Below are 18,947 nucleotides of genomic sequence, written 5' to 3'. Positions count from 1 at the left end.
AGGCTGCAGCACATCATTGTGGTGGATGACACGCCCACCAAGTGGCCTGGTTACCCACGAGGCATCAGTGTCCACAACATGGCTACCGTACAGGAGCTGGGGACCAAGCTTGAGAATGGTAAACACACAGGTGTGTGTGTGTGTGTGTGTGTGTGTGTGTGTGTGTGTGTGTGTACTAATCATTTCTTTAATGGCATTATACTGAAATGTACACAACATGTATAACATTGTTATAGCATTCATTTACTAGTTTGTAGTAATTCACTTTGCTAGTTTCAGAGATACTGTAGTCTCAGACATACTATGGTCTCAGAGATACTATAGTCTCAGAGATACTCAGGTCTCAGAGATACTGTAGTCTCAGAGATACTGTGGTCTCAGAGATACTATGGTCTCAGAGATACTGTGGTCTCAGAGATACTGTAGTCTCAGAGATACTGTGGTCTCAGAGATACTGTAGTCTCAGAGATACTATGGTCTCAGAGATACTGTAGTCTCAGAGATACTATGGTCTCAGAGATACTATAGTCTCAGAGATACTATGGTCTCAGAGATACTGTGGTCTCAGAGATACTGTAGTCTCAGAGATACTGTGGTCTCAGATACTATGGTCTCAGAGATACTGTGGTCTCAGAGATACTGTGGTCTCAGAGATACTGTGGTCTCAGAGATACTGTGGTCTCAGATACTATGGTCTCAGAGATACTGTGGTCTCAGAGATACTGTGGTCTCAGAGATACTGTGGTCTCAGATACTGTGGTCTCAGAGATACTCTTTGTCTCAGAGATACTGTGGTCTCAGAGATACTGTGGTCTCAGAGATTCTATGGTCTCAGAGATTCTATGGTCTCAGAGATACTGTAGTCTCAGAGATACTGTGGTCTCAGATACTATGGTCTCAGAGATACTGTGGTCTCAGAGATACTGTGGTCTCAGAGATACTGTGGTCTCAGATACTGTGGTCTCAGAGATACTCTTTGTCTCAGAGATACTGTGGTCTCAGAGATACTGTAGTCTCAGAGATACTATGGTCTCAGAGATACTGTAGTCTCAGAGATACTATGGTCTCAGAGATACTATAGTCTCAGAGATACTATGGTCTCAGAGATACTGTGGTCTCAGAGATACTATGGTCTCAGAGATACTATAGTCTCAGAGATACTGTAGTCTCAGAGATACTGTGGTCTCAGATACTATGGTCTCAGAGATACTGTGGTCTCAGAGATACTGTGGTCTCAGATACTGTGGTCTCAGATACTGTGGTCTCAGAGATACTGTTGTCTCAGAGATACTGTGGTCTCAGATACTGTAGTCTTAAGGGGGAGGGTGGGTGGGGGTTCGGTGGTGCGGCTCATTAGGTCATGTGAATGAGGAAGTGGACACATCTGTGTCAGATTAAACTCAGAGGAAACACTCCCTTTCTCTTCAATTTCTCTCTCCTTTCCTTCCTCTCTCTTTCCATCCCTCCCTTTCTCCAGCTGGTCTCTAGTGCTGCACTGCTTGACCCATAACAAGTAGAGCTGGTACTGTGAGGGGTAGGTGTGTGTGTGTGTGTGTGTGTGTGTGTGTGTGTGTGTGTGTGTGTGTGTGTGTGTGTGTGTGTGTGTGTGTGTGTGTGTGTGTGTGTGTGTGTGTGTGTGTGTGTGTGTGTGTGTGTGTGTGTGTGTGTGTGTGCTGACCTGTGGGATTAGGAAGGAGGGTCATGTTTATAGACACTTCTGTAAACTTCACATGACATCATTCCCCCAACACCCCTCTCCTCCTCCTCTCCTCCCTGTTTCTCTGGATCCATGTTCAAGTCAGAACAAGGCCCCTCCTCTCACATGCGGTAGACTCCAAGTCACGTCCCACTCCTCTCTCCCACTCCTATCTCCCACTCCTATCTCTCTCTCTCTCTCTTACTCTTTTGCTCCTTTCTTCCTCTCTCTCTGTCCTGCGTGTCTTCTGTTTGGGTGTGTTTTGTTTTTCTGCACTCGCTGTGGACATCGAGGAAATGTTTATATTCCACACGACACTGAGCAGCCCCCCAGCCCTACAAAAAACATTCAAAATCACGTCTTATATTTCCACATGAGGACAACAGAGAAATCTACCGACTGCTGTTTTAGCCCTGCTCCATTCATTTCTTAAGTAGTCTAGAACTGGGATTTTCTTTTGTTCATCCCAAGACCCAAATTATAAATTAATTGTCCTCCAGGGACCCAAATTACGAAGAAATAGTGTGTGATTGTAGATGTATTCTGATAACACACAACCTACTTCTCACAAGCCAAGGACCCACTTTGGGTCCTGACCCATAGTTTAAGAAACCTATATGATCTAGAATCATCTCACTTCCTTCCACATTGTCAGAATCCACATTGCCTGACATAATAGAACTTCTGAGTGGCTTTTTGGCAAGCCTAGACAAGATTAACATGGTGTCTTGGAGAACTTAAGCCCAAACATTTGAAATGGGCTGACGGGGAGGAGAGGCTTTACGTCAATTGAACAGCTCTCAGCCAGTTAACACACAGCCAAATGTCAGAGAAGAAAGAGAAGAGTGAAATAAGATGAAGAGAGCCGTAGAGGGGCAGAGAGAGAGATATATATTGTAAAGAGGAAGGTAGATGCGGAGAGAGGAAAGAGGGAGAGGTAGATGGGGTTTTTGGCATTAAGATATGATGTATCTTCCTACTGAGAGTGCCAAGAGGCTGAGGAGGTTTACTAAATGGTGACATTATGTTTAATGTGTTTAATATTTTACTTGACTGATGTTCCTCTCCCTCTTTAATCCATTAGGAATGTTCCATTCTACCACTCCTTTAGATATTCATCATTATGTACCCCCATCTTGTTTAACACCACCATATGTTCCCAGGACCTTCGCCGACAGACTATATATCCTAACATGGACTTAACAAACCTCCTCCATTTATTGTCCTGCCCTGCAACATATCTTATGATCTCCCATGAACTCCCTTTTCCTACCATATGCTGAATATTTACAAAAACATGCTTTCATGCCATGAAGTAATTTGTTTTCCTGTATTTGTCTGTGTGTGTGTGTGTGTGTGTGTAGTGTCTCGTGGGCGTAAACAGCCCATGCCCTCTGACATCGCTGTCATCATGTACACCAGCGGCTCCACTGGCGTCCCCAAGGGCGTCATGATCTCCCATAGCAACATCATTGCTGGCATCACTGGCATGGCAGAAAGGATCCCCAACCTGGGGTAGGTACCGCTAACCTGCCAACCTTATACACTCTCTTTACCCTCCTGGGGTCACTTCCCCCGTACCAAACTACTACTACTGACATTTCCTGATAAGCAACATTTTTTCATGAATCATCGAATAACACTTTGAATGCTCTTAGAATTTTCACAATCCAAGCTGGCTTCCAAAGTGCACCTTATCCAGGAAGATTGATCAAATGTTGACCCTTTTTCAGTTGGCGCTGTCTTAGAGGAAGGCCCCATAATGTCCTGTCTATGCTCTTTGACTGATCTCAGCTGTCCATGGGGGAGTACAGTGTGATGGTTATACATAGCAGGTTCCGTTTCAAAGCTGAATTAAAGAAACACTCAAAGTGATCTATGAGGACAACTTCCTGATTGAGGCCTTGGTGTCAACTGAGCACGTGCAGAAGTGTGGGTTTAATGCTGTGCTGTAAATAAATGTAGATGCTGTACCATCACACTGGTGATCATTACGACAACGAATGTGTTTGCTTAGTGTTCTTAAAAAACTCTCTCTTTCTCTGGAGAACAGGATTGGGGGAAGAGAGGGAGGGGAGTGGAATAATAGGAAGATGGAAGAGAGGGGGTCAAGTCGTTACCCTTTAGAGAGCATCTTGATCTGGCCCAGAAGGACATTTACTGCAGTGCTTTATGTATTTTGTTGTTTAATTGTGTAAACCTTTCTTATACATATAGTTTTGTTCTGTCTGTCTGTATGTCATGTCTTGTTATGTCTGTTCCTGTCCTTTCTCTTCACTCTGTCTCTCTCTGCTGGTCTTTTTAGGTTACCTTCTCTGTCTCTCATTCTTCAGCTGTTCTACATCTCCTCTAACTAGCTCATTCACTCTTTCACACCTGTTCTCTCTTCCCCCTCTGATTAGGTCTCTATTTCTCTCTCTGTTCCTGCTACTTTCAGTGTCTGATTCTTGTTTGTGTTTTTTGATGCCAGAAGCAAGCTGTCGTCGCGTTTGCTTCCACCTTGTCCTATCCTGTCGGAGTCTGCCTGGCAGGTGCATCCTGCATTATACTAACGTTCTTTTTGTTCCATTGACCACGTTGGAAGAGGATTTATGCCATTCCTGTTTTTTCATTAAAGAACTCTGTTTTCTGTTAAAACCGCTTTTGGGTCTTCACTCAAGTACATAACAGAAGAATCAGACCAAGAATGGACCCAGCGGCTCCGGACCCTTTTCACTCCGCCGTCGAGATCCAGGGAGCGATGCTAGGCAGACACGAGGAGGAATTGTCTGCTGCTCGACATGCCGTTGAGACCCTGGCCGTCCAAGTCTCCGACCTCACAAGACAGGTTCACCAACTCCACCTCGATCCACCGCCCACTTCCAGGGTTTCCGAGTCTCCGGAGCCCAGGATCAACAACCCGCCGTGTTACTCTGGGGAGCCCACTGAGTGCCGCTCATTCCTCACTCAGTGTGATGTGGTGTTCTCTCTCCAGCCCAACACTTACTCCAGGAGCGCAGCCCGCATCGCCTACGTCATTTCTCTCCTTACCGGACGGGCGCGTGAGTGGGGCACGGCAGTCTGGGAGGCGAGGGCTGAGTGTATTAACCAGTATCAAGACTTTAAGGAGGAGATGATACGGGTTTTTGACCGTTCTGTTTTTGGGGAGGAGGCTTCCAGGGCCCTGTCTTCCCTATGTCAGGGGAATCGATCCATAACGGATTATTCTATTGAGTTTCGCACTCTCGCTGCCTCAAGTGACTGGAACGAGCCGGCTTTGCTCGCTCGTTTTCTGGAGGGTCTCCTCGTCGAGGTTAAGGACGAGATCCTCTCCCGGGAGGTCCCTTCCAGTCTGGACTCCTTAATAGCTCTCGCTATTCGCATAGAGCGACGGTTTGATCTTCGTCGCCGAGCTCGTGGAAAGGAGCTCGCGTTCTCCGCTGCTCCCCTCTCCACATCACTGCCACCTGCCGCATCACTGCCACCCTCCTCCGCCGGCTCGGATGCTGAGCCTATGCAGCTGGGGGTATCCGCATCTCGGCCAAGGAGAAGGAACGGAGAATCACCAATCGCCTCTGTCTCTACTGCGGCTCCGCTGGTCATTTTGTCACCTCATGTCCAGTAAAAGCCAGAGCTCATCAGTAAGAGGAGGGCTACTGGTGAGCGCAACTACTCAGGCCTCTCCTTCTGGATCACGCACTACTTTTCCGGTCCATCTCCGCTGGCCCGGTTCATCTGCTTCCTGCAGTGCCTTGATAGACTCTGGGGCGGAGGGCTGTTTTATGGACGAGACCTGGGCTCGGGAACATGACATTCCTCTCAGACAGTTAGGGAGCCCACGGCCTTGTTCGCTTTAGATGGTAGTTCTCTCCCCAAGATTCAGCGTGAGACGCTGCCTTTAACCCTCACTGTCTCTGGTAATCATAGCGAAACCATTTCTTTTTTAATTTTTCGTTCACCTTTTACACCTGTTGTTTTGGGTCATCCCTGGCTAGTGCGCCATAACCCTTCTATTAATTGGTCTAGTAATACTATCCTATCCTGGAATGTTTCTTGTCATGTGACCTGTTTAATGTCTGCTATCCCTCCTGTTTCCTCTGTCTCTTCTTCACAGGAGGAGCCTGGCGATTTGACAGGGGTGCCGGAGGAGTATCACGATCTGCGCACGGTGTTCAGTCGTTCCAAGGCCACTTCTCTCCCTCCACACCGGTCGTATGACTGTAGTATTGATCTCCTTCCGGGAACTACTCCCCCCCGGGGTAGATTATACTCTCTGTCGGCTCCCGAACGTAAGGCTCTCGAGGATTATTTGTCGGTTTCGCTCGACGCCGGTACCATAGTCTCCTCCTCCTCTCCCGCCGGAGCGGGGTTTTTTTTTGTTCAGAAGAAGGACGGGTCCCTGCGCCCATGCGTGGATTATCGAGGCTGAATGACATAACAGTTAAGAATCGTTATCCGCTTCCTCTTATGTCTTCAGCCTTCGAGATCCTGCAGGGAGCCAGGTTTTTCACCAAATTGGACCTTCGTAACGCCTACCATCTCGTGCGCATCAGGGAGGGGGACGAGTGGAAGACGGCGTTTAACACTCCGTTAGGGCACTTTGAATACCGGGTTCTTCCTTTCGGCCTCGTTAACGCTCCAGCTGTCTTTCAGGCACTAGTTAACGACGTCCTGAGAGACATGCTGAACATTTTTGTTTTCGTTTACATGGACGATATCCTGATTTTTTTCACCGTTTCTCTCGATTCATGTTCAGCACGTGCGACGCGTCCTCCAGCGCCTTTTGGAGAACTGTCTTTATGTGAAGGCTGAGAAGTGCATTTTCTCATGCCGCCTCTGTCCCTTTTCTCGGTTCCGTTATTTCCGCTGAGGGCATTAAGATGGATCCCGCTAAGGTCCAGGCTGTCATTGATTGGCCCGTTCCTAAGTCACGCGTCGAGCTGCAGCGCTTTCTGGGCTTCGCTAATTTCTATCGTCGTTTCATCCGTAATTTCGGTCAGGTGGCAGCTCCCCTCACAGCCCTTACTTCTGTTAAGACGTGCTTTAAGTGGTCCGTTTCCGCCCAGGGAGCTTTTGATCTTCTTAAGAATCGTTTTACATCCGCTCCTATTCTTGTTACACCTGACATCTCTAGACAGTTTGTTGTTGAGGTTGACGCGTCAGAGGTGGGCGTGGGAGCCATTCTTTCTCAGCGCTCTCTCTCTGACGGCAAGGTCCATCCTTGCGCGTTTTCTCTCATCGCTTATCGCCGTCAGAACGTAACTATGATGTTGGTAATCGCGAACTGCTCGCCATCCGCTTAGCCCTAGGCGAATGGCGACAGTGGTTGGAGGGGGCGACCGTTCCTTTTGTCGTTTGGACTGACCATAGGAACCTTGAGTACATCCGTTCAGCCAAACGACTTAATGCGCGTCAGGCTCGTTGGGCTCTGTTTTTCGCTCGTTTCGAGTTTGTTATTTCTTATCGTCCGGGCTCAAAAAACACCAAGCCTGATGCTTTATCTCGTCTCTTCAGTTCTTCTGAGGTCTCCACCGACCCCGAGGGGATTCTCCCTGACGGGCGTGTTGTCGGGTTGACTGTCTGGGGAATTGAGAGGCAGGTAAAGCAAGCACTCGCTCACACTCCGTCGCCGCGAGCTTGTCCTAGGAACCTTCTGTTCGTTCCCGTTCCTACTCGTCCGGCCGTTCTTCAGTGGGCCCACTCTGCCAAGTTAGCCGGCCACCCCGGCGTTCGGGGGATCGCTTCCATTCGCCAGCGTTTCTGGTGGCCCACTCGGGAACGTGACGCGCGTCGATTTGTCGCCGCTTGTTCGGTCTGCGCGCAGACTAAATCTGGGAACTCTCCTCCTGCCGGCCGTCTCAGACCGCTTCCCATTCCCTCTCGACCGTGGTCTCACATCGCTTTAGATTTTATCACCGGACTGCCTTCATCAGCGGGGAAGACAGTTATTCTTACGGTTGTCGATAGATTCTCTAAGGCGGCTCATTTCATTCCTCTCGATAAGCTCCCTTCTGCTAAGGAGACGGCTCAGATCATTATCGAGAATGTTTTCCGAATTCATGGCCTTCCGTCTGACGTCGTTTCCGACAGAGGCCCGCAGTTCACGTCTCAATTTTGGAGGGAGTTTTGCCGTTTGATTGGGGCTTCCGTCAGTCTCTCGTCCGGCTTTCATCCCCAGTCTAACGGTCAAGCCGAACGGGCCAATCAGACTGTTGGTCGCATTTTACGCAGTCTTTCTTTTCGTAACCCTGCGTCTTGGTCAGAACAGCTCCCCTGGGCAGAGTACGCCCACAACTCGCTTCCCTCGTCTGCTACCGGTCTATCCCCTTTTCAGTGTAGCCTCGGGTACCAGCCTCCGCTGTTCTCATCTCAGCTCGCCGAGTCCTGCGTCCCCTCCGCTCAGGCTTTTGTCCAGCGTTGCGGAGCGCACCTGGAAGGGGTCAGGTCGGCACTTTGCCGTAATAGGGCGCAGACTGTGAGGGCCGCTAATAAGCGTAGGACCAAGAGTCCTAGATATTGTTGCGGTCAGAGAGTATGGCTCTCCACTCAGAACCTTCCCCTTAAGACAGCTTCTCGCAAGTTGGCCCCGCGGTTCATTGGTCCGTTCCGTATTTCTCAGGTCATTAATCCTGTCGTAGTGCGACTTCTTCTCCCGCGCTATCTTCGTCGCGTTCACCCGGTCTTCCATGTCTCCTGTGTTAAGCCCGTTCTTCGCGCCCCCGCTCGTCCCTCCCCCCATCCTTGTCGAGGCGCACCCATCTACAGGGTTCGTAAGATTTTGGACATGCGCCCTCGGGGCCGTGGTCATCAGTACCTAGTGGATTGGGAGGGGTACGGTCCTGAGGAGAGGAGTTGGGTTCCCTCTCGGGACGTGCTGGACCGTTCGCTGATCGATGATTTCCTCCGTTGCCGCCAGGTTTCCTCCTCGAGTGCGCCAGGAGGCGCTCGGTGAGTGGGGGGGGGGGTACTGTCATGTCTTGTTATGTCTGTTCCTGTCCTTTCTCTTCACTCTGTCTCTCTCTGCTGGTCTTTTTAGGTTACCTTCTCTGTCTCTCATTCTTCAGCTGTTCTACATCTCCTCTAACTAGCTCATTCACTCTTTCACACCTGTTCTCTCTTCCCCCTCTGATTAGGTCTCTATTTCTCTCTCTGTTCCTGCTACTTTCAGTGTCTGATTCTTGTTTGTGTTTTTTGATGCCAGAAGCAAGCTGTCGTCGCGTTTGCTTCCACCTTGTCCTATCCTGTCGGAGTCTGCCTGGCAGGTGCATCCTGCATTATACTAACGTTCTTTTTTGTTCCATTGACCACGTTGGAAGAGGATTTATGCCATTCCTGTTTTTTCATTAAAGAACTCTGTTTTCTGTTAAAACCGCTTTTGGGTCTTCACTCAAGTACATAACACTGTATGCTAGAATAATAAGGAGTTATGTATATTGTTCTATGGCAGTGAGGATGACACCTACATCGGGTACCTCCCCCTGGCCCATGTGTTGGAGCTGAGTGCAGAGCTGGTGTGTGTGGCTCACGGCTGCAGGATCGGCTACTCCTCCCCCCAGACGCTAGCGGACCAGGTGAGGTGGTCCCCCCCTGCTCTGTATACTGTGTCACCTGCTTGGACTGTACATTACTAAACACATATATAAAAGGTGAATATATGTGTAGAGTACCTGTATGATAACTGTATCCTTTCTCTCACACCAGTCAACAAAGATTAAAAAGGGCAGCAAAGGAGACACCAGTGTTCTGCAGCCTACTCTAATGGCAGCTGTACCGGTAAGACATACATACAGTACTGTCAATGTAGGGTTGCAAATGCCGATGCTCCAGATACTCAACTAGTGTAAAGAAGGCCAGTTGTATTACTTCTTTAATCAGCACAACAGTGTTCAGCTGTGCTAACATAATTGCAAAATGGTTTTCTAATGAACAATTAGTCTTAAAAATTAAAATGATACACTTGTTTAGCAAACACAATGTGCCATTGGAACACAGGAGTGATGGTTGCTGATAATGGGCCTCTGTACGCCTACGTAGATATTCCATTAAAATTTCCAGCAACAATAGTTATTTACAACAATGTCTACACTGTATTTCTGATCAATTTGATATTATTTTAATGGACAAAAAATGTGCTTTTCTTTCAAAAACAAATACATTTATAAGTGATCCCAAATGTTTTAACGGTATTATATGTTTACATTTCCAAAGCAAGTGAAATGGATAAACAAAAGTGAAATAAACCTTAAAAAGTGAACAGTAAATATTACACTCACACAAGTTCCAAAACAATAAAGACATTTAAAATGTCAAATGATGTCTATATAGAGTGTTGTAGCGATGTGCAAATAGTTAAAGTACAAAAGGGAAAATAAATAAATATGGGTTGTATTTACAATGGTGTTTGTTCTTCACTGGTTGACCTTTTCTTGTGGCAACAGGTCACAACTCTTGCTGCTGTGATGGCACACTGTGGTATTTCACCTAGTAGATATGGGAGTTCACCAAAATTGGGTTTGTTTTTTGAACTCTTTGTGGGTCTGTGTAATCTGAGGGAAATATGTGTCTCTAGTAATATGGTCATACATTTGGCAGGAGGTTAGGAAGTACAGCTCAGTTTCCACCTCATTTTGTGGGCTGTGCGCACATGGCCTGTTTTCTCTTGAGAGCCAGGTCTGCCTATGGCGGCCTTTCTCAATAGCAAGGCTATGCTCACTGAGTCTGTACATAGACAGAGATTTCCTTAAATTCTACAACCACCTAAAATGAAGCGATTCCCAAACCTTCCATAACAAATCCATCACCTTCAGAGAGATGAACCTGGAGAAGAGTCCCCTAAGCAAGCTGGTCCTGGGGCTCAGGGGCTGTTCACAAACACAAATACACCCCACACAGCCCCAGGACAGAAGAGAAGACAGGCTATGTGCTCACTGCCCACAAAATGAGGTGTAAACTGAGCTGCACTTCCTAACCTCCTGCCCAATGTATGAACATATTAGAGACACATATTTCCCTCACATATTTCCCTCAGATTACACAGATCCACACAGAATTAGAAATCCACCCCGATTTTGATAAACTCCCATATTTACTGGGTGAAATACCACAGTGTGCCATCGCAGCAGCAAGATTTGTGACCTGTTGCCACAAGAAAAGGTCAACCAGTGAAGAACAAACACCATTGTAAATACAACACATATGTATGCTTATTTATTTTCCCTTTTGTACCTTAACCATGTGTACATCATGACAACACTGTATATATACATACTATGACATTTGTAATGTCTTTATTATTTTGGAATTTCTGTGAGTGTAATGTTTACTGTTCATTTTTATTGTATTTTTGTATATTGTCTACCTCACTTGCTTTGGCAATGTTAATATATGTTTCTCATGCCAATAAAGCACCTTGAATTGAATATAGGTAGCACACATGAGGATATTTCCTTATCAATTTCTATCCAGATGTAGAATGTTCCTGTTTTGACTAATTTAATCTCTATTAGCATACCCCTGAGTCTCTTCCCTGTTTCACACCTAGTAGTTTGGGGGATGAGACTACCAGCTCTAGTCCAACGCTCTAACCACTAGGCTACCCTGCCGCCTCATACCATGTTTCTTGTAGGATGACAATGTCTGTATTTCCAATTTCTTTGATGAAGTATGGGTTCCTGCTCTCTCTCTCTCTCTCTCTCCCTCCCTCTCTGTCTTTAATTCTCTCTTTGTCTCTCTCTCCATCTTTGTCTCTCTCTCTCTCTCTCTCTGTCTGCCTCTCTCTCTATATTTATTTCTCTCCCTCTCTCTCTGTCTCTGTCTCTCTCTCTGTCTTTAATTCTCTCTTTGTCTCTCTCTTTGTCTCTCTCTCTCTCTCTCTCTATTTATTTCTCTCTCTCTATTTATTTCTCTCTCTCTATTTATTTTTCTCTCTCTGTCTGTCTGTCTCTCTCTTTCTGTGAGACCCCATGCATCTCTTCATCTGTGTGTTCCCCCATGAGGATGCTAGGAGTCAGGGGACACAGGTCAGAGGGCCCCAATGTCTGGAACCATTCACAGCTGTAAACAGAACGTGAGAAAGCCCTGTGTGGTTTTCTCCGTCATAGACAAACACACACTCACTCACACACACACACCGCTCACAGTGTGTGGTTTTCTCCGTCATAGACAAACACACACTCACTCACACACACACACCGCTCACAGTGTGTAGTTTCCTCCGTGACACCAGGCTGCATGTGTCCCACATCAACTTCCTCTCTCACTCATTTATCTAACATGCACACAAACACAGACTCTCACACCCACCAGCTGGTTTTTATTGTTTGTTGTTTGTGCCCTTTACTCCATTCAAACTTGGAGCCCAGTTTTGGAACTCACTGATTAATTTAATAACGAAGTGTTCTGGGTTTTAGTGGGGTTGGACAAACTCTCCCTACAGTCACCATGTCAATAAGAAACAGACAGTGCTAAGTCACACACACACACACATACACACACACACATACACACAGTCGTGTACAGCTAACCTTGTGGGGACACACAATTCACTCCCATACAAAATCCTATTTTCCCTGACCCCTAAACCTATCCCTAACCCGTACTCTTCCCCTAACATTAACCCAAAAACCTAACCTTAAACCGAAACCTAGCTCCTAACCCTGACCCTTAACGTAATTCTAACCCTAACACTAATCCCCTAGAAATAGCATTTGACCTTGTGGGGACTAACAAAATATCTCCAGTTGGTCAAATTTTAGTTTGTTTACTAAGTCCCCACAAGAATAGTTAAACACGTCCGCACACACACACACACACACACACACGGACATGGTACCATCTTTAAGACATTATAGCATCACTCCCATCTCCTGCAGAGTGGAATCTGAGTTCCGAGAACAACTAACTGGACAACTGAATGACTTAGTGGTTCCTCTCCTTCTCTCTATGTCAATGTCTCTGGGAGTGATGAGGTCACTGTTTTCCATGCCCACAGGAGGGTTGGGCATTCCCATTCAATTGTTTACTGTAACACTGAATATGTTTTATATGGACCAGATTGTTCCCCAATACACCACAGTATATTCTGATTGCTTTACTAGTTGCTGAATCTGTGAGCATCTTTACAGAATGTATTGAATTTAGACCTCTAATATTGAAATGGTTTGTCTGGGACTTGGTCTTGTTTCATACCCAGGACACGGAGTCTCTGCTGGGCAGATAGAGAAGAGACACTGTCACTCCCTCCATGTGTTATCTCTGTGCTCACATAGCTCCTCAGAACTGGACCTCCTGACAGAGACGTGTCAGGGATCTGCTGTCTGGGCCTGAGAACAACGCCCCATATTAAAACTGCAGACAGACACAATGTAAAGCAATGTGCCTTGGCCACATACAGACAGATCCAGAACTTATTGAACAGAACACCCACCACCCTCTTCTTATTTCCCCTCCTCTTTCTGTCCCTGTCTCTAATTCTCCATCTCCCCCTATTTTCTACCCTCTCGTATACATCCAACTCAACTCCCCCTCTTTATTTATCTCTTCATGTGTCTCTGCTCACCATCTCTCAATTCCTCCCCTCTTTTCTCTCTCTCTCTCTCTCTCTGTGTGCTACAGGAGATTATGGATCGTATCTATAAGAATGTGATGACCAAGGTGGAGGAGATGAGCAGTGCTCAGAGGACTCTGTTCACTCTGGCCTACAACTACAAGCTGGAGCAGCTCTCCCAAGGACGCAGCACGCCACTGTGTGACAAGTACGTCAGTCTACTACAGTACACACGCACGCACACACACACACACACACACACACACACACACATCCTTACATATACACATAATATCTATTACACACACAAAACCTAATCCAAAAACAAATAACATAATGATGTTGATCCAAGAAGTGTAAACATGAATTCCCCCCCCCAACCCCCTCCAGCCTGGTGTTTAAGAAGGTTCGGTCCCTCTTGGGGGGGAAGACCAGGGTGCTGCTGTCGGGCGGGGCACCCCTCTCTGCCGCCACCCAGCGCTTCATGAACGTGTGCTTCTGTTGCCCCGTGGGCCAGGGCTACGGCCTCACTGAGACCTGCGGCGCTGGCACCATCAGCGAGAGTAAGAGAGAGTGAATTTAGTGGATACAGAGGGATGGGATAGGGTAGGAGGGAGGAGAGACTGTAGTGGGTACAGAGGGATGGGATAGGGTAGGAGGGAGGAGAGACTGTAGTAGATACAGAGGGATGGGACAGGGTAGGAGGGAGGAGAGACTGTAGTGGGTACAGAGGGATGGGATAGGGTAGGAGGGAGGAGAGACTGTAGTAGATACAGAGGGATGGGATAGGGTAGGAGGGAGGAGAGACTGTAGTGGGTACAGAGGGATGGGATAGGGTAGGAGGGAGGAGAGACTGTAGTGGGTACAGAGGGATGGGATAGGGTAGGAGGGAGGAGAGACTGTAGTAGATACAGAGGGATGGGATAGGGTAGGAGGGAGGAGAGACTGTAGTGGGTACAGAGGGATGGGATAGGGTAGGAGGGAGGAGAGACTGTAGTGGGTACAGAGGGATGGGATAGGGGGAGGGAGGAGGACTGTAGTGGGTACAGAGGGATGGGATAGGGTAGGAGGGAGGAGAGACTGTAGTGGGTACAGAGGGATGGGATAGGGTAGGAGGGAGGAGAGACTGTAGTGGGTACAGAGGGATGGGATAGGGTAGGAGGGAGGAGAGACTGTAGTGGGTACAGAGGGATGGGATAGGGTAGGAGGGAGGAGAGACTGTAGTGGGTACAGAGGGATGGGATAGGGTAGGAGGGAGGAGAGACTGTAGTGGGTACAGAGGGATGGGATAGGGTAGGAGGGAGGAGAGACTGTAGTAGATACAGAGGGATGGGATAGGGTAGGAGGGAGGAGAGACTGTAGTAGATACAGAGGGATGGGATAGGGTAGGAGGGAGGAGAGACTGTAGTGGATACAGAGGGATAGGGTAGGAGGGAGGAGAGACTGTAGTGGATACAGAGGGATGGGGTAGGGGGAGGAGAGACTCTAGTGGATACAGAGGGATGGGGTAGGGGGAGGAGAGACTGTAGTGGATACAGAGGGATGGGGTAGGGGGAGGAGAGACTGTAGTGGATACAGAGGGATGGGGTAGGGGGAGGAGAGACTGTAGTGGATACAGAGGGATGGGGTAGGAGGGAGGAGAGACTGTAGTGGATACAGAGGGATGGGGTAGGAGGGAGGAGAGACTGTAGTGGATATAGAGGGATAGGGTAGGGGAGGAGAGACTGTAGTGGATATAGAGGGATGGGGTAGGGGGAGGAGAGACTGTAGTGGATACAGAGGGATAGGGTAGGAGGGAGGAGAGACTGTAGTGGATACAGAGGGATGGGGTAGGAGGGAGGAGAGACTGTAGTGGATACAGAGGGATAGGGTAGGGGGAGGAGAGACTGTAGTGGATACAGAGGGATAGGGTAGGGGGAGGAGAGACTGTAGTGGATACAGAGGGATAGGGTAGGGGGAGGAGAGACTGAAGTGGATACAGAGGGGTAGGGTAGGAGGGAGGAGAGACTGTAGTGGATATAGAGGGATGGGGTAGGGGGAGGAGAGACTGTAGTGGATACAGAGGGATAGGGTAGGGGAGAGGAGAGACTGTAGTGGATACAGAGGGATGGGGTAGGGGGAGGAGAGACTGTAGTGGATACAGAGGGATGGGGTAGGAGGGAGGAGAGACTGTAGTGGATACAGAGGGATGGGGTAGGGGGAGGAGAGACTGTAGTGGATACAGAGGGATGGGATAGGGGGAGGAGAGAATGTAGTGGATATAGAGGGATGGGGTAGGAGGGAGGAGAGACTGTAGTGGATACAGAGGGATGGGGTAGGAGGGAGGAGAGACTGTAGTGGATACAGAGGGATGGGGTAGGAGGGAGGAGAGACTGTAGTGGATATAGAGGGATAGGGTAGGGGGAGCAGAGACTGTAGTGGATATAGAGGGATAGGGTAGGAGGAGGAGAGACTGGAGTGGATACAGAGGGATGGGGTAGGGGGAGGAGAGACTGTAGTGGATACAGAGGGATGGGGTAGGGGGAGGAGAGACTGTAGTGGACACAGAGGGATGGGGTAGGAGGGAGGAGAGACTGTAGTGGACACAGAGGGATGGGGTAGGGGGGGGGAGAGACTGTAGTGGATATAGAGGGATGGGGTAGGGGGAGGAGAGACTGTAGTGGATACAGAGGGATGGGGTAGGGGGAGGAGAGACTGTAGTGGATACAGAGGGATGGGGTAGGAGGGAGGAGAGACTGTAGTGGATACAGAGGGATGGGGTAGGGGGAGGAGAGACTGTAGTGGATACAGAGGGATGGGGTAGGAGGGAGGAGAGACTGTAGTGGATACAGAGGGATGGGGTAGGGGGAGGAGAGACTGTAGTGGATACAGAGGGATGGGGTAGGGGGAGGAGAGACTGTAGTGGATACAGAGGGATGGGGTAGGGGGAGGAGAGACTGTAGTGGATACAGAGGGATGGGGTAGGAGGGAGGAGAGACTGTAGTGGATACAGAAGGATTGGGTAGGAGGAGGAGAGACTGTAGTGGATACAGAGGGATGGGGTAGGAGGGAGGAGAGACTGTAGTGGATACAGAGGGATGGGGTAGGAGGGAGGAGAGACTGTAGTGGATACAGAGGGATGGGGTAGGAGGGAGGAGAGACTGTAGTGGGTACAGAGGGATGGGATAGGGTAGGAGGGAGGAGAGACTGTAGTAGATACAGAGGGATGGGATAGGGTAGGAGGGAGGAGAGACTGTAGTAGATACAGAGGGATGGGATAGGGTAGGAGGGAGGAGAGACTGTAGTGGATACAGAGGGATAGGGTAGGAGGGAGGAGAGACTGTAGTGGATACAGAGGGATGGGGTAGGGGGAGGAGAGACTCTAGTGGATACAGAGGGATGGGGTAGGGGGAGGAGAGACTGTAGTGGATACAGAGGGATGGGGTAGGGGGAGGAGAGACTGTAGTGGATACAGAGGGATGGGGTAGGGGGAGGAGAGACTGTAGTGGATACAGAGGGATGGGGTAGGAGGGAGGAGAGACTGTAGTGGATACAGAGGGATGGGGTAGGAGGGAGGAGAGACTGTAGTGGATATAGAGGGATAGGGTAGGGGAGGAGAGACTGTAGTGGATATAGAGGGATGGGGTAGGGGGAGGAGAGACTGTAGTGGATACAGAGGGATAGGGTAGGAGGGAGGAGAGACTGTAGTGGATACAGAGGGATGGGGTAGGAGGGAGGAGAGACTGTAGTGGATACAGAGGGATAGGGTAGGGGGGGAGGAGAGACTGTAGTGGATACAGAGGGATAGGGTAGGGGGAGGAGAGACTGTAGTGGATACAGAGGGATAGGGGTAGGGGGAGGAGAGACTGAAGTGGATACAGAGGGGTGGGGTAGGAGGGAGGAGAGACTGTAGTGGATATAGAGGGATGGGGTAGGGGGAGGAGAGACTGTAGTGGATACAGAGGGATAGGGTAGGGGAGAGGAGAGACTGTAGTGGATACAGAGGGATGGGGTAGGGGGAGGAGAGACTGTAGTGGATACAGAGGGATGGGGTAGGAGGGAGGAGAGACTGTAGTGGATACAGAGGGATGGGGTAGGGGGAGGAGAGACTGTAGTGGATACAGAGGGATGGGATAGGGGGAGGAGAGAATGTAGTGGATATAGAGGGATGGGGTAGGAGGGAGGAGAGACTGTAGTGGATACAGAGGGATGGGGTAGGAGGGAGGAGAGACTGTAGTGGATACAGAGGGATGGGGGGTAGGAGGGAGGAGAGACTGTAGTGGATATAGAGGGATAGGGTAGGGGGAGCAGAGACTGTAGTGGATATAGAGGGATAGGGTAGGAGGAGGAGAGACTGGAGTGGATACAGAGGGATGGGGTAGGGGGAGGAGAGACTGTAGTGGATACAGAGGGATGGGGTAGGGGGGAGGAGAGACTGTAGTGGACACAGAGGGATGGGGTAGGAGGGAGGAGAGACTGTAGTGGACACAGAGGGATGGGGTAGGGGGAGGAGAGACTGTAGTGGATATAGAGGGATGGGGTAGGGGGAGGAGAGACTGTAGTGGATACAGAGGGATGGGGTAGGGGGAGGAGAGACTGTAGTGGATACAGAGGGATGGGGTAGGAGGGAGGAGAGACTGTAGTGGATACAGAGGGATGGGGTAGGGGGAGGAGAGACTGTAGTGGATACAGAGGGATGGGGTAGGAGGGAGGAGAGACTGTAGTGGATACAGAGGGATGGGGTAGGGGGAGGAGAGACTGTAGTGGATACAGAGGGATGGGGTAGGGGGAGGAGAGACTGTAGTGGATACAGAGGGATGGGGTAGGGGGAGGAGAGACTGTAGTGGATACAGAGGGATGGGGTAGGAGGGAGGAGAGACTGTAGTGGATACAGAAGGATTGGGTAGGAGGAGGAGAGACTGTAGTGGATACAGAGGGATGGGGTAGGAGGGAGGAGAGACTGTAGTGGATACAGAGGGATGGGGTAGGAGGGAGGAGAGACTGTAGTGGATACAGAGGGATGGGGTAGGAGGGAGGAGAGACTGTAGTGGATACAGAGGGATGGGGTAGGGGGAGGAGAGACTGTAGTGGATACAGAGGGATGGGGTAGGAGGGAGGAGAGACTGTAGTGGATACAGAGGGATGGGGTAGGGGGAGGAGAGACTGTAGTGGATACAGAGGGATGGGGTAGGGGGAGGAGAGACTGTAGTGGATACAGAGGGATGGGGTAGGAGGGAGGAGAGACTGTAGTGGATACAGAGGGATAGGGTAGGGGGAGGAGAGACTGTAGTGGATACAGAGGGATAGGGTAGGGGGAGGAGAGACTGTAGTGGATACAGAGGGATAGGGTAGGGGGAGGAGAGACTGAGTGGATACAGAGGGGTAGGGTAGGAGGGAGGAGAGACTGTAGTGGATATAGAGGGATGGGGTAGGGGGAGGAGAGACTGTAGTGGATACAGAGGGATAGGGTAGGGGAGAGGAGAGACTGTAGTGGATACAGAGGGATGGGGTAGGGGGAGGAGAGACTGTAGTGGATACAGAGGGATGGGGTAGGAGGGAGGAGAGACTGTAGTGGATACAGAGGGATGGGGTAGGGGGAGGAGAGACTGTAGGGTAGGAGGGAGGAGAGACTGTAGTGGATACAGAGGGATGGGATAGGGGAGGAGAGAATGTAGTGGATATAGAGGGATGGGGTAGGTGGGAGGAGAGACTGTAGTGGATACAGAGGGATGGGGTAGGAGGGAGGAG

The 18,947-nt window shown here is 49.4% G+C and overlaps 1 protein-coding gene across 5 annotated transcripts in view; it reads left to right on the top strand.

Moving 5' to 3' along the window:
* Positions 1–18,947, top strand: part of LOC135553099 (fatty acid CoA ligase Acsl3-like) — a 47,969-nt gene that overhangs the window by 12,921 nt on the left and 16,101 nt on the right. For 4 of the 5 annotated variants that reach the window (XM_064985195.1, XM_064985198.1, XM_064985196.1 and 1 more), the window contains 6 exons: positions 1–130; positions 3,061–3,211; positions 9,123–9,246; positions 9,377–9,448; positions 13,289–13,428; positions 13,611–13,783. The exon at positions 1–130 is cut by the window's left edge and continues 21 nt beyond it. In XM_064985195.1, coding sequence (XP_064841267.1) covers positions 1–130; positions 3,061–3,211; positions 9,123–9,246; positions 9,377–9,448; positions 13,289–13,428; positions 13,611–13,783 — 790 coding nt within the window. The remainder of the gene's footprint in view (positions 131–3,060; positions 3,212–9,122; positions 9,247–9,376; positions 9,449–13,288; positions 13,429–13,610; positions 13,784–18,947) is intronic. The other variant, XM_064985199.1, reaches the window with a different exon arrangement.

Source organism: Oncorhynchus masou, chromosome 13, assembly GCF_036934945.1.
Source record: "Oncorhynchus masou masou isolate Uvic2021 chromosome 13, UVic_Omas_1.1, whole genome shotgun sequence".
Lineage (NCBI taxonomy): Eukaryota > Metazoa > Chordata > Actinopteri > Salmoniformes > Salmonidae > Oncorhynchus > Oncorhynchus masou.
Note: the sequence above shows the minus strand (reverse complement) of the source record. Positions and strands in the feature narration are given on the sequence as shown.